The following is a 21675-nucleotide window of genomic DNA, read 5'->3' on the forward strand; positions in this document are numbered from 1 at the left end:
GCCCTCCTTTTCACCCCATCCCACCTTTAGTCCATTAGGTGCAAGGATCTTTCAGGCATGCCTGTGAGTCCAGCTGGGGTTCCTTCACTGCATTATAGTTGTTCAATTTGTTGAAATTTCAAGGGGAGAGATCAGGAATTTCTCTCATGCTGCCATTACTCTGACATCATTTTTTAAAATTTCTTTAACCAGTCCTACTTGTATTGTTTCCATTTTTTGCTACTATAAAAATTGCAATATTGCCTATTCTTGTACTTATATCACTGCATGAGTAACTGCCCTGAATGAATTCCCTGACATGGAAATGCTGAATCAAAAGTCCTCCTAGGACACTGGGCCTGCTTCATGTTGAGTATGAGAATTACCAGTATCCAGAATTACCCACTTGCCATAGAAAGAGATGTCCTTCTTAAAGGCTCCTGATGATTAAGTTTAGCCAAGGGCCTCACCAATCAATGTGAATCTGTTTCCTGAGCTGGCCTCCAACCTTTCCATAGTTAGGGGGCTATGACAAAAAACAGATATTACAAACCATTCCTTATTTTGTTTTATTTCTAAGAGGCCCTCAACCACTATTTAAGGAAGCAGGCTCTGCAATCAGAACCAAGCTTTAACACCCATGATCTAAGTGACCCTAGAACAGTGGTTGGCAAACTGCAGCTCCCGAGCCACATGTGGCTCTTTGGCTCCTTGAGTGCGGCTCTTTGGCCAGCTTAAGAGTACCCCAATTAAGTTAATAACAATGTACCTACCTATATAGTTTAAGTTTAAAAAAATTTGGCTCTCAAAAGAAATTTCAATCGTTGTACTGTTGATATTTGGCTCTGTTGACTAATGAGTTTGCTGACCACAGCCCTAGAAGAATAACCTCTTAATATCAGGTCTTCTCCTTCTCTAAAACAGAAATAATAAATACTCTCCCAGATGGCCAGGGTGATAACACAGCACATGGTAGCATTCAGTGACAGCCCTGTTACTAAGTCAGTATGATTATTGCTATTGTTATCATTTTTGCTATTATTATCATTATTGCTTTTACCTAAAGTACCAAAGAAGTCATTTCCAAGGAAAGGGAATCCAGGTCTGTTGGCTAGAACTATCATCCGAAAATCAGGATGAATCACTATAACATTTTCTCTTCCATGGACATTAGCAGAATCTGAAAAACAAAATTTCAATTTATTCTTTATTGATATTTAACAATTTTTAGGTATATCAGGTTACAGTCTTTAAAATAATATAACATGTAGTCATACTGTTCAACTGTTTAAACCTCTAAGAAATCTGTTTATAACAACTTGGTAGCAGAAGAATAACTTTCTGGGGAAAGTTTGCTTAAGAACAGAATACTAATAAAGCATATACTAATTATACAGGAACTTTCATTGTTATGTAAATTCAATGTACACCTGAAAAAGCAAATTTGTCCAAATGTTGTTTTACAGTACTTAATCCTGGCTTGAGATGCTGTTATTCTTTTAAAAAAGTAAGACTCCATAATAAGGGATAATCCAAAGAATACTCCAGGATAATCCTTTAACATCCTTTAGTTTTTATCAAATCAGCAGCTGCAAAATTTTGCATAGAAACCTGCCATTATGCAACTGAAGAGTGCATACTAAGGTATGTTGTCATGGCAATATCTAATTGATTAGTTTATTAAAGTAAACATGATAAAGAAATGAAAACTTTTAAAAGCAAAGAAAGTGAAAAACATAGCTCTAGAGGTGATGTTTTAAGAAATCATGTCCTAAAGAGCTTCAAAGGCTCTTGTGTTTAAAAGATAAAGATTGTTTACAATCAACTCTGAATTTAAAAATTATGATGAACCCTTTACTTCCAGACTGTTTCAAAAACATATCAGAAAGTGTAGAGGATTGCCAGGAGATAATATCACTCTCTAACTACAATTTTTGTCTCAGCAATTCTTTCTTGCTTTCCATTTCACTGTCTTCATAATGACTCTAAAAGGGCAGGCAGACTTCTACTCCTGAGAGTCTGAATGATCTTTCTAAGAGACAGTATTCAGGCTATCTAACTCAAATCCCCATTTCCCCCATACATTCATTGTGAAACTGAAATGTTAGAATACTTTTATTAGTGTTGGGTTTCCTGGGCTCAGAAACAGCAACCTTGTAATGATAATATCCATGACAAACATTTCTGTGGTGACATACTGGAACATTTTTAATGAGGTCTTTTTTTTTTTTACATGTTCTCTTTGAATACTGAAGATTTTAGACATTAGACTCAACTTGTTTGGTTACTCTGCTATTGGCTATATATTTTCAATGGCTTTAGATTTTTAAGTCTTTTCATGACATAAAACTTTTAAATTAGAAATTAGAAAATTCTTCACATTGCATTAGAAAAACTTAACTTTTCTTTTAGGTTAAACAGACTGATTAGATTTTCATCTACCTACATTTTCTCTAACAAAAATAAAGAATAAAGAAAGGTAATCCAAAACAGAAGAGGCAGGTGTGAGTGTGTGTGTGTGTGTGTGTGTGTGTGTGTGTGTATAATATATCTGTATATACAATCTACTTAGAGACATATGTGGTAAATATATATATAAAATAATATTCCTAGCAATTTTTCTAATTACACTGAGATAATAACATTAACTTTGATGCTGTCATAGAAACATGCTAGAACTTAAAAAAAAAAATAAATTGTACCATAATTGAGAGATGGATATAATAAGGATTATAAGTTGGTATTATCAGAGTTGAAAAATCTGAAGCTGATCTGTCCTAAAACTACTATGGAAATTTTCAAGGGACAAATATATGGTGATGGAAAGTGATTTGACTTTGGATGACAGACACACAACACAACAGTTCAAATGCTATGAAAATGTTTATATGAAACCTATGTACTCTGATTAATCAATACCACCCCATCAGCCCAGTGTGTGGAAATCCCGAGTTTGATGCCTGGTCAGGGCACACATGAGAAGTGACCCTCTGCTTCTCTCTCCCTCCCTTTCTGCCTTCTCTCCCTCTTTTTTTCCCACAGCCAGTGGCTCGATTAGTCCAAGCATTGGACCCAGGCACTGAGGACAGCTTGGTTGATTTGAGCATTAGCCCCAGACGGGGGTTGCCAGGTGGATCTCAGTTAGGATGCATGCAAGAGTCTGTCTCACTATCTCCTCTCCTCTCACTTAAAAAATAATTAATTTTCTACATAAAAAAATAAATGAAATAATTTTAAAAAAAGAAATTTTCTTTTTTTTTTTTTTTCATTTTTCTGAAGCTGGAAACGGGGAGAGACAGTCAGACAGACTCCCGCATGCGCCCGACCGGGATCCACCCGGCACGCCCACCATGGGGCGACGCTCTGCCCACCAGGGGGCGATGCTCTGCCCATCCTGGGCATCGCCATATTGCGACCAGAGCCACTCTAGCGCCTGGGGCAGAGGCCACAGAGCCATCCCCAGCGCCCGGGCCATCTTTGCTCCAATGGAGCCTTGGCTGCGGGAGGGGAAGAGAGAGACAGAGAGGAAAGTGCGGCGGAGGGGTGGAGAAGCAAATGGGCGCTTCTCCTGTGTGCCCTGGCCGGGAATCGAACCCGGGTCCTCCGCACGCTAGGCCGACGCTCTACCGCTGAGCCAACCGGCCAGGGCCCTAAAAAAAGAAATTTTCAAAGATACTCTCTGGCTATAAAAATATGAAACTTAGCTACATTCTGACATAGTGATTCTTTGTAAATGACTGTCAGTAAGTACAACTTGAACTTACACTTGTTGCTTGGAGATTATTAGCCAGCTAAGAGTGTGACTGAATACCAGGGTTGTAGAAATTGCATATAGTGAAGGAAGAGTTACTTTTTTATACTCACTTGCAACAATGCGTCTTCCATCTGCTAGAATCATTTCTCCATTTTCTACTAGAGTTTTTAAAATACAGGTGACATTTGTTGGAGCCTTGTCAGCCTCATCTACTACCAGAACGTGACCCAACTTGACTGCTTTAACCTTTGAAAATAGAACATTTATCACAACAAAAATTAAAGCAAATATTTTTACCTTCATGATTCAGTGCTTTGGATTTATAACAGCTAGTTATGTCTAAGCGATGCATACACTATCACAAAGAACATGTGTAGCAGAGTTGGAAACAAAATTTATGGATCTCTACAGAAAGCTTCTCATATTTGCTAAACTGCTAGCTCTACAGTAATTACTAACAGTATGATTACTATTTTGGTGAGGTCTATAGCATATTACCAAAATAAGGGAGGTGTAAAACAAATAGGACAAACAGAGAAATTAAAGTACCATAGGGGTTGAGAGAGACATTATAATAAATAGTGGATTTTAGAACACTGCAGCTGTTATGGCTCTAAAAGAGGATACAATTTTTACAGATGAGAATGGATTGTGAAGAGGTGGGTATTCAGGATGATGAGGATCAATGGTCAAACTCAAGAAATCCTGAGGCATATTGAGGGAAGAGTGAATATGAATAGTCTTTCTTGGCTGAGACAGAGATTAAATGTAAGAAAAGAGAGAATAGAGTCTGAAAGGATAGATAGAGCAGGTCTCTACTACCAAAAAATGAATACTTTCCTTCATTAAGCAATGGGATGTAATGAAAGTTAAATGAGTTCAGACATGATGAGAATGGAGCTTGGAGCTATAATTTAGGTATTTAATCTGACAGCACAATGCAGAATCAACTAAAAGGGGACTTCCATAATAATTTAGTCAAAAAAATGGTTGGGGACCTAATTTTAGAAGAGAAAGCACAGGAAAAATGGAAATAAAAAGCATTAGATTGATCTGGAGAGTTTTTCAGAGGTATAATATATAGTCCTGGCAACTGATTAGATGGGAAGAGGGGAAAGGAAAAAGAAGAAAAAGTCCTAGGTGTTAGGTGACTGAGTGAATGGTAACGTTATATATAAAAAAAAAAGGTAAAATTTAAGAAAACTCTTTAAAAACATTTTTAGAGAATGGCTATATACTCAGTGAGTTTAAATGTAAACTCAAAGATTATATTTTTAAATAGTAAGAAAGATTTCATAATATAAAATGGACCAAATCATAAACTTTTCTTATTACATAGTTTTGGCAAATATTCTTAAGGAAATACATATTGAGAATAAGTGAATCTCTCTACCGCAAATATTTTAGTCCACATTCTAAACAAAAACAAAAACAAAACAATAAAGACTTTCTGATTTCAGGGTAAAAAATTAAAAAGAAGAGAATACATACAACTTCTATCCTCAACCCTAGACTTTACTTCTCTTTTCAGGGAAAGTCAGGCCCCACCTGGGAGAATTCAGGCAGGTGTCCCTAAAGACTCCAATCCTGGTGTGTGGACCACAGAGGTTGTCATGATGGCTTATTCATGCCTTTACAAAGAGGGGTAAGTCAGGCAGGCCAGGATTTCCTTGGGGCCTCATGTGAGAAGCTGAGGCATGGATCTTTTCCAGCTGCCCAAAACATTGGGTTTATATTTCATTTATTAAAGGCATTTAAAAAATATTCCAGAAGTATTATCCAATTTCAAATTCTATACTTTTGAAAAAAACAAAACTATTTTCTTTTTTAAATTCTGGAATGAAAAAGAAATCATTAGAGAATTTTAATCATCCCCCAAATATCTCACTCTGGAAAGAAAAAAGACTAAGAAATCATGTTATTTCCCCCCAAATAATTAGCAATTAAATATGCACTCCCCAAGTGACATGTACATGAGAGTTTTCAGTTAAGACTGATATATGTATATTGGGATCTATGGGTGAGTCCACAATCCACCCCCCGCCAAAGGTTGAAATACAATGATCATTCAAAAAAACACAGTTGAAAACATTCATATATCTGATTACTAACCAAAGGTGAGTCTTCATACACAATGAGTCCATCTTGAACAGAAGGCTGAAGAGTAAGGGTTTGTACAGTGGTGTCCCTAAAGTTAAACCAATACATTTTATAGTTAGTCAGGAAATAAACTGACATTTGATCATGATTAAAAATATAACACAAGGGCACTTCTTATTTTCCTCTTGTTCCTCATCATCCTGTTTTTCCCAAAATGAATAAAAACAAATAAAATTTCATTCAGCAACAATATTTTGTAGATGTAAATTAAATTACAAGGGTTTGAAATAATCCAGGTTTACAGAGTATCCAAGTTCTTTACTTCTTTATTTCTTTCCAGATAAAAAGACTGATCATTTCCTTTTCCCTTGTGTCCATTTCACTCCTCAAAATCACCTCCCAACTAAAGAGGGAAAATTAAAAAATATATATTTGTATGATATATACATTATTCATATTATTTTAAAATAATTTTGATTGTTTGATGATGACTGGCATGTTGACATGCCAATTAAAGCAAGACTATGAATCACATGTCTGACTCTGGCCCAATCTGCCATCACCAGGCAAAAGAGAGACTATCTCACCTCACTCCAGGAACCACGGGATTTTAAATATTTCTGCTGTAATTAGAGCAATCCATTTGATTTTCTTAAATCTACATGCTACTATTTATCTGACACTCCCTTTAGATAATGATATTCAGAGGTATTATTAATAGTAAGTTATCTTGATGCTATGCATTCTTTATATGATGAAATATGTTCACTCCACTCATGAATATTCCTGTCAAAAATATATGTTCATAAGATGCAGAAGATGGCAGAGCCAGACATTTTTAAGGGGATCAATTTTATATCTTAGAGAACAGACTGACAGCTGTCAGAGAGGAGGGGGATTGTGGGCTGGGTGAAAAAGGTGAAGGGGTTAAGCGAAAAACAAAACAAAATAAAAACAAAACCCAAAGTCATAAACATAGATTACCAGAGGAAAAGGGAGGTGGGGGGAGGTAGGAGAGGGCATAGGGCGGAGAATGGTAATCAAGAGACTCAAGTTGGAGTGGTAATATAATAAACAGATGACGTATTTTAAAAGTGTACACCTGAAACCTATATCATTTTATTAACAAATGTTACCTCAAAAATAAATTTGATAAAAAAAGAAAAAAAGTATATCTTTGCTTTTACATATGCTCTATCTTAAATAAAATCTAATGGCCATCTTGATCACATCATATGGAGAATTAAATTACTTTGAAATGTGAATAGCGCTTTTCTTTATAACAGTTCAAAGTGAATTTTTCATACTACCCTACCACTTACTCAAAGTAAAATGTAAAATTACAGTTGTGTTGTTTTGAGACTCTACTATGTTAAGTTAGTCAGAAAATAAACTGACATTTGATCATGAATAAAAACAACGCTGCTTGGAATGGGAACTTCAGAAGCATACTTCTAAAACTTCTACCCAAATTTCAAATTCTACTATACTTTATTAAAATTATAAATTGTGTATCTGTCAGAAAAAAATAAATATCACATGAAAATCACAAATAAAGCAAACTGAAGATATAAGACAAATCAATTCTTATTTTCTTTAGCAAAACATATTTAATCAAAACCAGTCCATTGCTTTAAGAGGCAATAGTGAGGTAGTGGAAAGAGGATTTTGAAGTCAGACCAATCAAGATTTAAATTCTAGTTCTTGCCAACTATTAGTTACATGATCTTGGGTAAGTAATGAGACCCACCCAGGGGGCTCACTGATAGAACACTTGGAAAGTATCTAGCCCAGCATATGGCAGGCAGAGCGTGTACTTACTTATACGTCAGCTTTTACTATTTCTTATCACTATTGCTGCTCTTATTACTGAAAGTTACGTGCCTAACTTCTGTTTGATCTTCAAGTGTGTAGTACAGACAGTATTTATAAGAAATTCGCTCCTACACCCTTTAGAGACCAGCTCAGGAAGCCTTGCTCTCTATTTCCCAGGAGCCTCGACCTCCCCCTATTTTAGCCCTTAACACACTATACTGCTTATTAATCTCTCTTTGTACACAGACTGTAAGATTTAAGAGTGTCGACCATATCTACCTTGACCTACCTTGTCCCTCATCCTGTCCCCAACACCTAATGGATATCTGGCTTACTGGATGAATTTAATAAATATTTATAGAATAAATGAATGTATAAATGAAATAAATAAAAAATGCTAAAACTTGATAAATCAGCTGTAGTTTATAGTGCACTTACAGTATATGAACTTGCAAATTTCCTGGATCACAAAACACTTTTTTAAACAGAGAATCTGGAACTACAGAACCCCTTTTTGTAAATGTAGTTTGATTAAGGCTGATTTTCTTACAGGTAAGGAATCTTCCTTATTCATTTTAAGTGTATATTGGAAGTACAGTCATGTTGAGAAGTACGTTTGCGGTACACTAGTCAAAACTGAGGGGCAGATGCTTTTATGTATATCATGGCTCCTGTTGAGCTGAATTTCATTTATTATTATAGCAGGTAACTTCTGCATCAGTCTTTGTTTCCTGGGGCGTAAACTGGTATGCTGGCAATGCAACTATTTCCATTTGACTCTTCTAGACTACTTGCTCTATCTGCACCTAGCTTCAAAGGCCTCTCCCTCTAGTTTGACCAAATGGTGACTGATTCCTTTAGTTAACTCCCTGGCCGGCTGACATACTGCCATCCCTGCACCTATTCCACACTCCCAACGCCATGATCCAGGCTCCCAGACTCGGTGCTGGTCCTGTGACCTACTGCTTCCTATGGCCCTAGCACTACACTTTACAAAGATCTATTGTTATTCTTTAACCTTCACTAAAATTCAAATTAAAGTGTGTCTAAAATAAAGCTGTGGGGGATGCCAAGGAAAGTGAAATTATAGTGTGACAATTTATTAGAGCTTATCAACTTTTAGTATGAATAAAATGTTTCTTATGCAACATAACAATATATAGTTATATATTCATTTTCTGTATTCTCGGGTCTTATAAGTTTACTGTGGCACATACTTTATGTTATCATCTGCAGAAAATTTTTAGAGTTTAAAAAATCAAGAACAGGATTTAATTAATCTTACCTAAATTCACTGTTAATAGTCTAGCAATAAAGAAGCAGGTGGGTGAGGAAAAGAAGATGTTTTCCCACATGGATTTTTATAGCCATATATTGAATTTCTCACTTCAGCTGTCACATATTTAATCAGCAACAACACGTTACCTTCTAGCACCAAAATAGAAAAAGGAACCCTTGTATCATTGTTGGTGGAAAGGAAATTCAGTAATCTTAATAATTATAGTACTTCATAGCAAATTAAGAATAGGAAATTCAAGCTGAATTCCAACTTTAAAAAGACAAATAAGCCCTGGCCGGTTGGCTCAGCGGTAGAGCGTCGGCCTAGCGTGCGGAGGACCCGGGTTTGATTCCCGGCCAGGGCACACAGGAGAAGCGCCCATTTGCTTCTCCACCCCTCCGCCGCACTTTCCTCTCTGTCTCTCTCTTCCCCTCCCGCAGCCAAGGCTCCATTGGAGCAAAGATGGCCCGGGCGCTGGGGATGGCTCTGTGGCCTCTGCCCCAGGCGCTAGAGTGGCTCTGGTCGCAACATGGCGACGCCCAGGATGGGCAGAGCATCGCCCCCTGGTGGGCAGAGCGTCGCCCCTGGTGGGCGTGCCGGGTGGATCCCGGTCGGGCGCATGCGGGAGTCTGTCTGACTATCTCTCCCTGTTTCCAGCTTCAGAAAAATGGAAAATAAAAAAAAAAAAAAAAAAAAAAAAAAGACAAATAAAACTGCTCTGTAACACTTGAATCCTAATAGCATACAGTTTGTCAAATTAGATTTCTGAAAAGACTTCTGCGTCGGAAATCAAAACCCTAAGTTCAAGTGAACAAGCACAAATTAGATGACTTCTAAAAGGGACTACATATAAGGACAGGTACCTATGGGGATTTATAAGATAGAAGTGGATTTTGTTCTGCTTTTGTTATCAGTCCTTTTGTCTTACATATGAAAAGCAAAGGCTAGTAAAATACATAAAATAAAAATTAATGAAAAAAAGTAGGCTGGTTTATATTTCAGTAAGTTTTCTTGATTATGTAAGAGTAAAGAACAATCAATCCCGTCTTCTGCACAGTACTTAATACAAGATAAAAGATTGTTTTTCAGATATCCTATAATATTATAAACTTCAATTTAGTAAGTGATAAGGCAACTGCTGTTGTCACAGGTAGCATATGAATTGATTCTTTTTCAGAGTATTTGATTAAAATTATTGCTCTATTTATGAGCACCATGGATCAAAAAAAAATTAATTCTGCACACAAATAAGCAATAACCTTAGGTGAACATTTTGGTTGCTACAATTTCATTCTATTACGATACTTTCCTCTCAGGAACAGCTTTGAAATATAAGCTTATAAAAGTTTAAATAGAGACAACAATTACAACACTATTGGGAGAAGAAAAATTAAAACACATCTAGTCACATTTCCTCAGTGTAAGGTTTAACAATGCAACGGCTTCCCAGTGCATAATAGTTACCAGTATGCTTGATGAACTAATTAGTGTTCCACTAATTGCTGACATTTATGTTAGCACCAGTTATTCTCACTTCTGTCTTTCAAACTAAAGCTGTCTATCAATTCAAGTTTGCATTAATAAAGGAGCTACTCAAAGAAATGTGCTCAACTGTAGTCTTCTTTAAATCTGTAACTTTAAAGTTTTTTAAAATTGGAATAGTTAATGTTTCAATAGGAATTTAAAGCGATTCCAGAAGCAGTAAAAGTAAGATTGTATAAAGACCAGGGTTTTTTGTTTGTTTGAGGGTTTTTTGGGTCAAAACAAGAACAGAAAATTGACTCCTAGTGAGCAAGCACAGTCTGTCCTGACACGTTGCTTGGAAAGGTACATTAAGCTAATATCCTATCATTTATTGAGGAGTAAAAGATCTCATAACAGTGATGTTTATTTGATGATGATATCTTAGTGAGCTGTATTTTAATTGGTTTATGGTTAGCTTTCTTTTAGAAAAACAATTAATAATTAAACATAAGAATGAAGAAAGAAATAGGCACAGTTTTAGAGAGCTGACAAGAATCTTCTTAATCTGCTATAGTTCATTAAAATAAATATGGCTACAGCAAGAGTCCACTCATTAATATAAGCCAAATATGAGAAAGGAAAGATTGATATGGCATACAGAGGCATTTAACAAATTTAGAATTGATTGATGTTTACAAACATTCTGGGCTCTGTAGTGACTAGCAAGCAGCACATCACCTTCTAGCCCTGTCTGCAAAAGGCAGATTTAGTTAACCATGTTGGGAAAGAAACTTCCGCAGGCCCTCAAACAGAAAGAGTCATTATTATAAGCAGTGTTGCCATCCAATACAAAAAAAATAAAAGAAAGATACAACGAAACTATAATTACTGCAGTGATCATTAAAAACCAGCAGTGGCCTAAATCTGAATCCTCCTAGTTTGGTCAATCACTTAACCTCTTGAAGGCCAAGACTACTCATCTCTACATAGGGTATTAAAATAGAACATATGAGGGAACATAGTAGAGTAAAAGGCAAAGAAGATGAAAGTGGAGAAAAATAATATTATAATCTGTGCTTTGAATGCTTTGAGGGAAAAGTACTTTTAGTAAGAAGTAAAATATAATTTCTACCAAAGTGACGGAAAAGCCTCCACCTCTTAAAATAGTTGTTTTGGAGGACAAATAGTTGATGTAGTTGTCAATCACTCATTACTCATCTGTCCAGATGCAGAAAACCCTAACAAATTATAAAAGGAAGGAAGACACTGGGGAGCTAATTCCTGAGATGAAGCCATTTGCTCTTCAGAGGTGGGATCTTGCTGGGAAGAGCAGCTAAAAAACAGCCACTGCAAAACAATCATCTGATGGAAGCTCAACATTTCAAAATATACTTAGTCTTCAAAATCTGCTTACCCTTCCCACTACAGTGACACTACTTTAAAAACTCCTCCACTATTCAAAGCTCTGTGACAATCAAGTCTTTTAACAAACTCTAAAAGTTTTATAAGTTGTCTATACCTAAAGAAAAATCTCCTAAAGTAGTATATTAAAAAAAAAATGGATCTATTATCTTTTCTATGAAAAGTAGCTTTTTGTCCTGGCAAATTTTAGGGACTCAAATTACAAAATGACCTAATATCTTTGTAGAAACTTCACTTATCCTTTTTCAGATCAAGAAACACACACACACACACACACACACACACACACACACACACACACAAATATCAATGTGCATATTCTTCATTTTTCTTTTCCTCCACCATTAAAAAAATATATACTTTCTAAGCAGTTTTTTAAAAAAAAAGACTAGAAGAATGAAGTGCAGATTAAAATACAACACTGAAAAGCATGCAAAGATGCACACACAGATGAAATAAGATTGAAGCTGGTGAATACTGTGTCCACTAGATAAATCTCTATTAGAAAATACAGTAGCTAGCAATTTACCTTTTTTTTTTTTTTTAAGCGAGGGAGACAGGGGCAGGGACAGAGAGGAATAGATATAGACAGACAGGAAGGGAGAGAGATGAGAAGCATCAATTCTTCATTGCGACATCATAGTTGTTCATTGATTGTTTTCTCATATGTGCCTTGACTAGGGGGCTCCAGCAGAGAGAGTGATCCCTTGCTTAAGCTGGCCACCTCAGAGATTTGAACCTGGGTCCTCTGCATCCCAGTCTGATGCTCTATCCACTGCACCACCGCCTGATCAGGCAGTAGCTAGCAATTTAGATACATTTTCAAAAGATTCACTAGCTGTGTAACAACATAAAAGTGTTAAAAGAGTTAAAATTTAATAAATGACCATTTTTATAATATCAGGACATTCCAGAATTATTCATTCAACAAATATTTATTTAACACCTACTAACTGGCACTGCTTTAAATGTTGAAGAAATATCTGTAAACAAAATAGGTAAAAGTCTCCCTGGCCAGATGCTCAGAGCATTATCCGAAAACGCAGAGGTTGATGGTTCGATCCCCAGTCAGGGCATATACAGGAAGAGAACAATGTTCCTTACTCTCTCTCTCTCCCTTCCTTTCTCACTAAAATTAATAAACAAAAATTTTTTAAAAATTATTAAAAAAATAAAATGAGGAAAAGTCCTTCCCTTGATGACCTTATTAGATCAGCTTTTTTCAACTGATGTGCCGCAAGGATTTTTAAAATATGCAATCACTATTTAGTCAGGAGTACCGACCTCTTTTCATTTAGATTGCCAAGTAAAAAACTGACAAAAGCCAACACAACAATAGCCTATTTTGTGAATCAAAATTATTCCTATTTTTTTGTCAGATCAGCAAAAATTTTATTCTTGGCATATGGCAGAATTTTAGGAGTTAATTTTCTTGTGTCATGAAATTAAAAGGGTTGAAAATGGCTGGCTTAGATTCATGTTACATTTAAGTGGATTTACTAGTTATACTAATAATGTACCACCTTTACTACAGTATGAACTATATAGACCTCATATAAGATTAAATATAAAGATATTTTAGCATAGGCAATTCAAAGAAATAAAGTTAAAATAAGTATTTTTGATCACCAACATAAATGATAAACTAGCCTGTTGCCATTCACGTCCACCCGAGGAGGCCTCTCCACGAAGCTGGATAGGCATGTTTCTTTTGGTTAATAACCCCAAATACATTTTTCATGTAGTGCTTACTGCCTAAGACTTCCCATATAAGTTGTGTTTTATAGATCTCATAATATTATAACCCATGAATTATTTTATCCTCATTTCTGGTTATTCATTGGAAAAAAATTCCCAATACTCCATTTTTAAATTTATCACAGGTCAAATAGGTATAATAGGCCACTTGAGTCAAATAGAAAATACTATGCAAATTAAGTATTATATTTGGAGAATTCTTAACTTAAGAGAAAATCTACATTTAAGCTTTCTGTAATTTACCTATTTTAAGTTTCCTTTATTTTTTTAAAGATTCTATTTATTGGTTTTAGAGAGAAGAGAGAGGGGCAGGGGAGAAGCAGAAGGCATCAACTCGTAGTTGCTTCCCGTGTGCACCTTGACCGGGCCAGCCCGAGGCTTTGTCCCGGTCCTCAGCGTTCTGGTCGACACTTCGTCCATGTGCCACCACAGGTCAGGCCCTAGGTTAAGTTTTTATGATAGGTTTTTCTTAAAGGCAAACACTACTGCACCATGAGTAAAATAATACATACTGCCTTCAACAGCAGAAATTAAAGAGTTCCCTTCAACTCCAGGTTCTTTTCTAGAGTCACTTTAATGACAGAGGAGAAGAAACGAATGTGTAAGGCCAGGGGCCGCTGCTGTCATCGTCAGGCACATGCAGGTTCTCACTGGACTTGGGCAAATGGCAAAGAAACAGTGGAGCCAAAGAATGGTAGGTCATTCCTTTATTAGTCTCGCACTGGCCGATGAGCAAACACATAGGGAAAACACTTCCCTTTCACTCAGGGCTCCCAAAGCCACTGATGCGTTCTCCAGTTCCACAACCAGGAGAATCCTATCCGGTTCCTCTTAGAATCAAAGGCCCCACCAGTCTCAGTAGGGCTCCCAAAGCCCCTCCTCTCTGGCTTCCCATCTGCACACCTTCTCTCTCCCCCCCAACATGGCTTCTTCTTCAGCACTCTGCATTCTCCCCGCTCCCATCCTGCAAACATGGCTTCCCTCTCTGCAAAACTAACTAGGCCCAAAGACCCTCAGCTCTCTGTATCTGCACCCTTTCCGCTCCTCTGCAAAACATGGCTTCCTTCTGCCTCTTCTTTTCAAAACTTTCTGGTGTGAAAACCTCTCCTCCAGCAAACACCAGCAAAATAATGGCCCCTCTCAAGCAGGAAGGCAATCCGCAATCTCACAGACCACACATACCTGGTGCTGCCCAGCCCCCATATCATAACAATAAAAGTGAGCAAACTCAAAAAATACAAATTTTACAAAGTCATTTGCCCAACAAAATGGCAGAGGAGAAGGAACAAATGTGTAAGGCCAGGGACTGCTGCTGTCGTGGCCGTGCACATGCAGGTTCTCATTGGATTCGGGCAGATGATAAAGAAACAGTGGAGCCAAAAATTGGCAGGCCACTGAGGAACAGAGGCAAGGAACATAATTGGCCCTCTACAGATGTTTCTTTTTTATTTTACTTTTTTTAATTTTTAATTTATTTATTTATTTTTATTATTATTAAATTTAATGCAGTGACCTTGATAAATCAGGGTACATATGTTGAGAGAAAACCTCTCCAGATTATTTTGACATTTGATCATACTGTATACCCCTCACCAAAGTCAAATTGTTCTCTGTCACCCTCTATCTGGTTTTCTCTGTGCCCCTCCCCTCTCTCTCCTTCCTCACCCCCCCCCCACATTCCTCTCCGCCCCGCCGTTACCATCACATTCTTGTCCATGTCTTTGAGTCTCATTTTTATGTCCCATCTATGTATGAATTCATATAGTTCTTAGTTTTTTCTGATTTACTTATTTCACTCCCTATAATGTTATCAAGGTTCATCCATGTTATTGTAAATGATCCGATGTCATCATTTCATATGGCTGAGTAGTATTCCATAGTATATATGTGCCAAAGCTTTTTAATCCACTCATCCTCTGATGGACACTTGGGTTGTTTCCAGATCTTCGCTATTGTGAATAATGCTGCCATAAACATGGGGGTGCATTTCTCCTTTTGAAACAGTGCTATGGTGTACTTGGGGTATATTCCTAAAGTGGTATAGCTGGGTCAAAAGGCAGTTTGATTTTCAATTTTTTGAGGAATCTCCATACTGTTTTCCACAGAGGCTGCACCAGTCTGCATTCCCACCAGCAGTGCAGGAGGGTTCCCTTTTCTCCATATCCTTGCCAGCACTTATTCTGTGTTGTTTTGTTGATGAGCACCATTCTGACTGGTGTGAGGTGATATCTCACTGTGGTCTTATTTTGTATTTCATTAATGATTAGTGATGTTGAGCATTTTTTCATATGCCTATTGGCCATCTGTATGTCCTCTTTGGAGAAGTGTCTACTCATTTCTTTTTCCCACTTTTGGATTGGATTGTTTGTCTTCCTGGTGTTGAGATTTACAAGTTCTTTATAAATTTTGGTTATTAACCCCTTATCAGAGGTATGGTCAAATATGTTCTCCCATTGTGTAGTTTGTCTTTTTATTCCGTTCTTATTGTCTTTAGCTGTGCAGAAGCTTTTTAGTTTGATGTAGTCCCATTTGTTTATCCTGTCTTTTATTTCACTTCCCCGTGGAGAAAAATCGGCAAATATATTGCTGCAAGAGAGGTTGGAGAGCTTACTACCTATGTTTTCTTCTAAGATTTATGGTTTCACGACTTACATTAGAGTCTTTTATCCATTTTGAGTTTATTTTTGTGAATGGTGTAAGTTGGTGGTCTAGTTTCATTTTTTTTGCAGGAAGCTGTCCAATTTTCCCAACACCATTTATTAAAGAGGCTGTCTTTACTGCATTGTATGCTCTTACCTCCTTTGTCAAATATCAGTTGTCCATAGAGCTGTGGGTCTATTTCTGGGTTCTCAGTTCTGTTCCATTGATCTATATGCCTGTTCTTATGCCAGTACCAGGCTGTTTTGAGTATAATGGCCTTGTAGTATAACTTAATATCAGAAAGTGTGATACCTCCCACTTTATTCTTTTTTAAGATTGCTGAGGCTATTTGTGTTCTTTTTTGGTTCCATATAAATTTTTGGAATACGTGATCTATATCTTTGAAGTATGTCATTGCTATTTTAATTGTATTGCATTCAATTTATAGATTGCTTTGGGTAGACATTTTAATGATGTTTATTCTTCCTAACCATGAATGAGCACGGTATATGCTTCCCCTTGTTTGTATCTTCCTTGATTTCTTTTATCAATGTTTTATAATTTTCCGAATACACGTCTTTAGTCTCCTTGGTTACATTTACTCCTAGGTACTTTATTTTCTTCGTTGTAATAGTGAAGGGGCTTGTTTCCTTAATTTCTCTTTCTGACTGTTCATTGTTGGCGTATAAAAATGCCTCTGATTTCTGAGTATTAATTTTATATCCTGCCACTTTGCTGAATTCATTTATTAGGTCCAGTAGTTTTTTTGACTGAGATTTTAGGGTTTTCTATATACAATATCATATCATCTGCAAATAATGATAGTATAACTTCTTCTTTTCTAACTTGAATGCCTTTTATTTCTTATTCTTGTCTGACTGCTGTGGCCAGGACTTCCAGGACTATGTTGAATAAGAGTGGTGAAAGGGGGCACCCATGCCTTGTTCCTGATCTAAAGGAGATTGCTTTTAATTTTTGCCCATTGAGTATGATGTTGGCTGTGGGTTTGTCATAGATGGCTTTTATCATGTTGAGGTATGTTCCCTGTATTCCCACTTTGCTGGGAGTTTTGATCATGAATGGGTGCTGGATTTTATCAAATGCTTTTTCTGCATCTATTGAAATTATCATGTGGTTTTTCTCCTTCGTTTTGTTTATGTGATGAATCACATTGATTGATTTGCGAATATTGTACCAGCCTTGCCTCCCCAGAATAAATCCCACTTGATCATGGTGTATGATTTTTTCCATATATTATTGGATCCGGTTTGCTAATATTTTGTTGAGGATTTTAGCATCTATATTGATCAGGGATATTGGTCTATAATTTTCTTTTTTTGTGTTGTCTTTGCCTGTTTTGGAATCAGAATTATGCTCGCCTCATAAAAGGAGCTTGGAAGTCTTCCTTCCTCTTGAATTTTTTGAAATAGCTTGAGGAGGATAGGAGTTAGTTCTTCTTTGAATATTTGGTAGAATTCACTTGTGAAGCCATCAGGCCCAGGACTTTTCCTTTTTTGGAGTTTTTTGATAACTGTTTCAATGTCAATTGGTGTAATCGGTCTGTTTAGGTTTTCTGATTCCTCCAGATTGATTTTGGAAGATTGTATGTTTCAAGGAATTTTTTCCATTTCATCTAGGTTGTCTAGCTTTTTGGCATACAGTTCTTCATAGTATTTTCTTACAATATTTTGTATTTCTGTTGTGTCAGTTGTTATTTCTCCACTCTCATTTCTAATTTTATTTATTTGAGTCCTCTCTCTTTTTTTCTTGGTGAGTCTAGTTAAAGGTTCATCGATCTTGTTTACCTATTCAAAGAACCAGTTCCTGGTTTCAGTGATCCTCTGTATTGTTTCTTTTAGCCTCTATGTCATTTATTTCTGCTCTGATCTTTATTATTTCCTTCCTTCTACTACATTTGTGCTTTACTTGCTGTTCTTTTTCTAGTTCTTTTAGATGCAGGGTTAAGTTGTTTATTTGAGCTTTTTCTAGTTTCTTAAAGTGTGCCTGTAGTGCTATGAACTTCCCTCTCAGTACTGCTTTTGCTGTGTCCCATAGATTTTGAGTCATTGTATGCTCATTGTCATTTGTTTCTAGGAATTTTTTTATTTCTTCTTTGATCTCATTCTTAACCATTCGTTATTTAACAACCTGCTATTTAGTTTCCAAGTATTTGAGAGTTTTAGAGCTTTTCTGTTGTGGTTGATTTCTAGTTTCATGCCATTGTGATCAGAGAAAGTGCTTAATATGATTTCAATCTTCTTAAATTTGTTGAGGCCGCTTTTGTGCCCTAACATGTGGTCTATCCTAGAGAATGTACTATGAGCACTTGAAAAGAATGTATATTCTGCTGTTTTAGGGTGAAAGGTTCTGAAGATATCTATTAAATCAAGTTGATCTAGTGTGTCCTTTAAGTCTGCTGTTTCTTTGTTAATTTTCATTCTTGAGTATCTATCTAGTGATGTTAGTGGGATACTGAAATCCCCTACTATTAGAGTATTGCTGTTGATCTCGCCCTTTAAATCCATCAAAGTCTGCTTTATATATTTAGGTGCTCCCATATTAAGTGTGTAAATATTTATTTATAACAGTTACATCTTCCTGTTGGATTGCTCCCTTTATCATTATGTAGTGACCTTTATTATCTCTTACTATAGTCTTTGTTTTAAAGTCCATTTTGTTTGATATAAGTATTGCTGCCCCAGCTTTTTTTTCATTTCCATTTCCGTGATATATTTTTTTCCATCCTTTTACCTTCAGTCTATGTGCATCTTTTGTTTTAAGGTGTCTCTCTTGTAGACAGCACATGTATTGGTCCTGTTTTCTTATCCATGCAGCTAACCTATGTCTTTTGATTGAATCATTTAATCCATTTACATTTAAGGTTATTATTGATATGTAATTGTTTATTGCCATTTTATTCTTTAAAACTATATTCCTGTTTTGCTATATTCTTTTTCTCCTTTGATGTGTTTACAACAGGCCCCTTAGTATTTCTTGCAGCCTTGGTTTGGTTGTAGTAAATTCCTTGGGGTTTTTTTTTTTGTCTGTAAAGCATTTTATTTCTCCTTCAATTTTAAAAGATAGCCTTGCTGGATAAAGTAGTCTTGGTTGTAGGGTCTTGTTCTGCATTACTTTGAATATTTCTTGCCATTCCCTTCTGGCCTCAAGGGTTTCTGTTGAGAAGTAAGAAGTCATCCTTATGGGGAATCCTTTGTAGGTGACAGTCTTTTTTTCTCTAGCAGCTTTTAATATTTTCTCTTTATCACATAGCTTTGGTGCTTTAATTATGATGTGTCTTGGTGTAGATTTCTTTCGGTTTCTCTTTAATGGAGTTCTCTATGCTTCTTGAACTTGTGAGATGTTTTCCTGCCTTAATTGAGGGAAGTTTTCAACTATGATATGTTTGAAGAAAGTCTCTATCCCTTGTTCTTTCTCTTCTTCTTCAGGAACCCCTATGATGCGGATGTTATTTCTCTTCATGTTGTCACAGAGCTCTCTTAGAGTTTCCTCAGACTTTTTGAGTCTCTTTTCTATTTTCTGCTCTGCTTCCACGCCTTTATTTATCTTGTCCTCTAACTTGCTGATTCAATTCTCAGCTTCATCCATCCTGCTTTTAATTCCTTCCATTGTGTTCTTCATTTCTGATATTGTATTTGTCATTTCTGACTGATTCTTTTTTTATTATTTCAATGTCCTTTTTTATATTTGCTATCTCTTTATTTAGGTGTTCATAATGACCATCTATTGTTCTTCTAATATCTTTGAGCATCCTAACAATCGTTATTTTAAACTCTGCATATGGTAATTTGGTTCTATCTGACTCATTCAGGTCCTTTTCCGGGGATTTCTCTGGATTCATTTGTGTTGCATTTCTCTGCTTTCTCATTTTGTCTGTGTAAAAGAAGGTTTTGGCCACTGGAGTCCACTGGGTGTGGTCTCTGTGTTTCCTAGGTGTGGTCTGTCTGCAGGCCCACCACCTCCTCTGCTATTGCTGCCTAGGGCATTTGGGTATGGGCTTTGCCAGTGCCTGCCCACTGGGGCTGTTGCTGTGGTTTCTGCCTCTCCTTCACGGGAGTGGCTGTGCTCGGGTGTACAAGCCTCATTGGCTTTGGCCTTCGCCCCGCCCCCACAGGTGGCATTCTGCTTGGCCCTGAGGGCAGGGGTGAGCATCTTTGCTCAGCTGCGGGTCTCTGCCTGATTCTGGGCTTTCGCCCCGCCCTTGCAAGAGAAGCCCACTCATGGGACGGCCGCAAGCTTTGGTTTCACAGGCTGGGCGGGACTGCGTGCCCATGCTCAGTAGCGGGACTCCACCTGTTCTGGGCTTTTGGCTCCACCCCCGCAGGAGGAGCCGGCTTCCAAGTCAGGCCACAAGCCTGGGTTCCTTGGGCAGGGCAAGGCTGCTCTCCTGCGCCCTTACTGAAGGGCGGGTCTCTGCCCCTTCTGGGGCTCCTGCCCTTCCCCTGCAGGCTGGATTACAGACGGCCCACAGCTGGGCTTGACCACTTTTGCACGTCCCCTATTCCCCAGCCGGGCAAGACTGAGCTCACACCTGGGCCTCAGTGGTGGCCAGCCGGCTTCTGCCCTTGCTGACAGAACCGCGCTTCCACGTCCCGCCACTGCCCGCCCTTGGGCGAGCCCTCAGTCGTGTGGATGGGGCGCTGCAGCTCAGATCCTAACACTCAATACTGTAGTCTCGAGAGCTCCCTCCTTCTAAGCGACTCTGCTCTGAGTGTTGTGGGAGAGCTTGTTTGGCTGGTGTCCTGCTTCCCTTTGCTGGTATTGCTGTTTCCAGGGGAAATATTCATGTCAGATTTGGGGAGTGACTCAGCCCAGCAGTTAGAGGGGCTGTCTCTCAAAGTGTTTCTCCCTGTGCCTCCTAGATTACACTCTCTTCCTGCTACTCCGGTCCTCTCCTCTCTCCTCGTCCCCCGGAGCCCCGGGTGAATGGTTGTGAGAGAGGTTTTCTGCGCGGTCCCTTTAAGAAGAATCCTGGGTCTGAGAAATCAGTCTCTTTCTCACAAACAGTATCCTGTCTTGTTTCCAGCTAAATATTGTCCATATGCCTCTTCTAGGCTCTGGGGCTGCAGGCTGGGGCTTTGTTCCTGGGGTTCAGGACCCTCCCCTCTCTGTTAAACTCACTTCTCGCCACACAAGTCTCTCCGGGCTGCTGTTCACTCCGGGGAGCTGGGCAGCCCTCTGTGTTTCCGATTTTCCTACCAGTCTTGGTGTGGCTTCTTCAGTGTTCCTTGGTTGAAGAGTCCTCTTAGTTTAGTCCAAAGTTGGTTTTTCCAGATGATGGTTCTTAAAATTAGTTTGTAATTCACTTTGGTTCTGGGAGGTGGAAGTTGGTACGTCCACCTACTCCATCACCATCTTGTCTCTGCACATGTTTCTTTGTCATCTTTGTTTCATCTTAAAATTTTGTGGAGATTTTGAATGCATTACATAATATACTCAGGTGTTT

General features: G+C 37.7%; 1 protein-coding gene across 2 annotated transcripts in view; it reads right to left on the reverse strand.

The window, feature by feature from the left end:
* The window catches only part of VWA8 (von Willebrand factor A domain containing 8), a 376366-nt gene that overhangs the window by 165398 nt on the left and 189293 nt on the right, over positions 1-21675 (reverse strand). For both annotated transcript variants that reach the window (XM_066380832.1, XM_066380831.1), the window contains exons 22-24: positions 5846-5921; positions 3844-3979; positions 1040-1159 (exon numbers count right to left, since the gene is read on the reverse strand). In XM_066380832.1, coding sequence (XP_066236929.1) covers positions 1040-1159; positions 3844-3979; positions 5846-5921 — 332 coding nt within the window. The remainder of the gene's footprint in view (positions 1-1039; positions 1160-3843; positions 3980-5845; positions 5922-21675) is intronic.

Source organism: Saccopteryx leptura, chromosome 4, assembly GCF_036850995.1.
Source record: "Saccopteryx leptura isolate mSacLep1 chromosome 4, mSacLep1_pri_phased_curated, whole genome shotgun sequence".
NCBI classification, from domain to species: domain Eukaryota; kingdom Metazoa; phylum Chordata; class Mammalia; order Chiroptera; family Emballonuridae; genus Saccopteryx; species Saccopteryx leptura.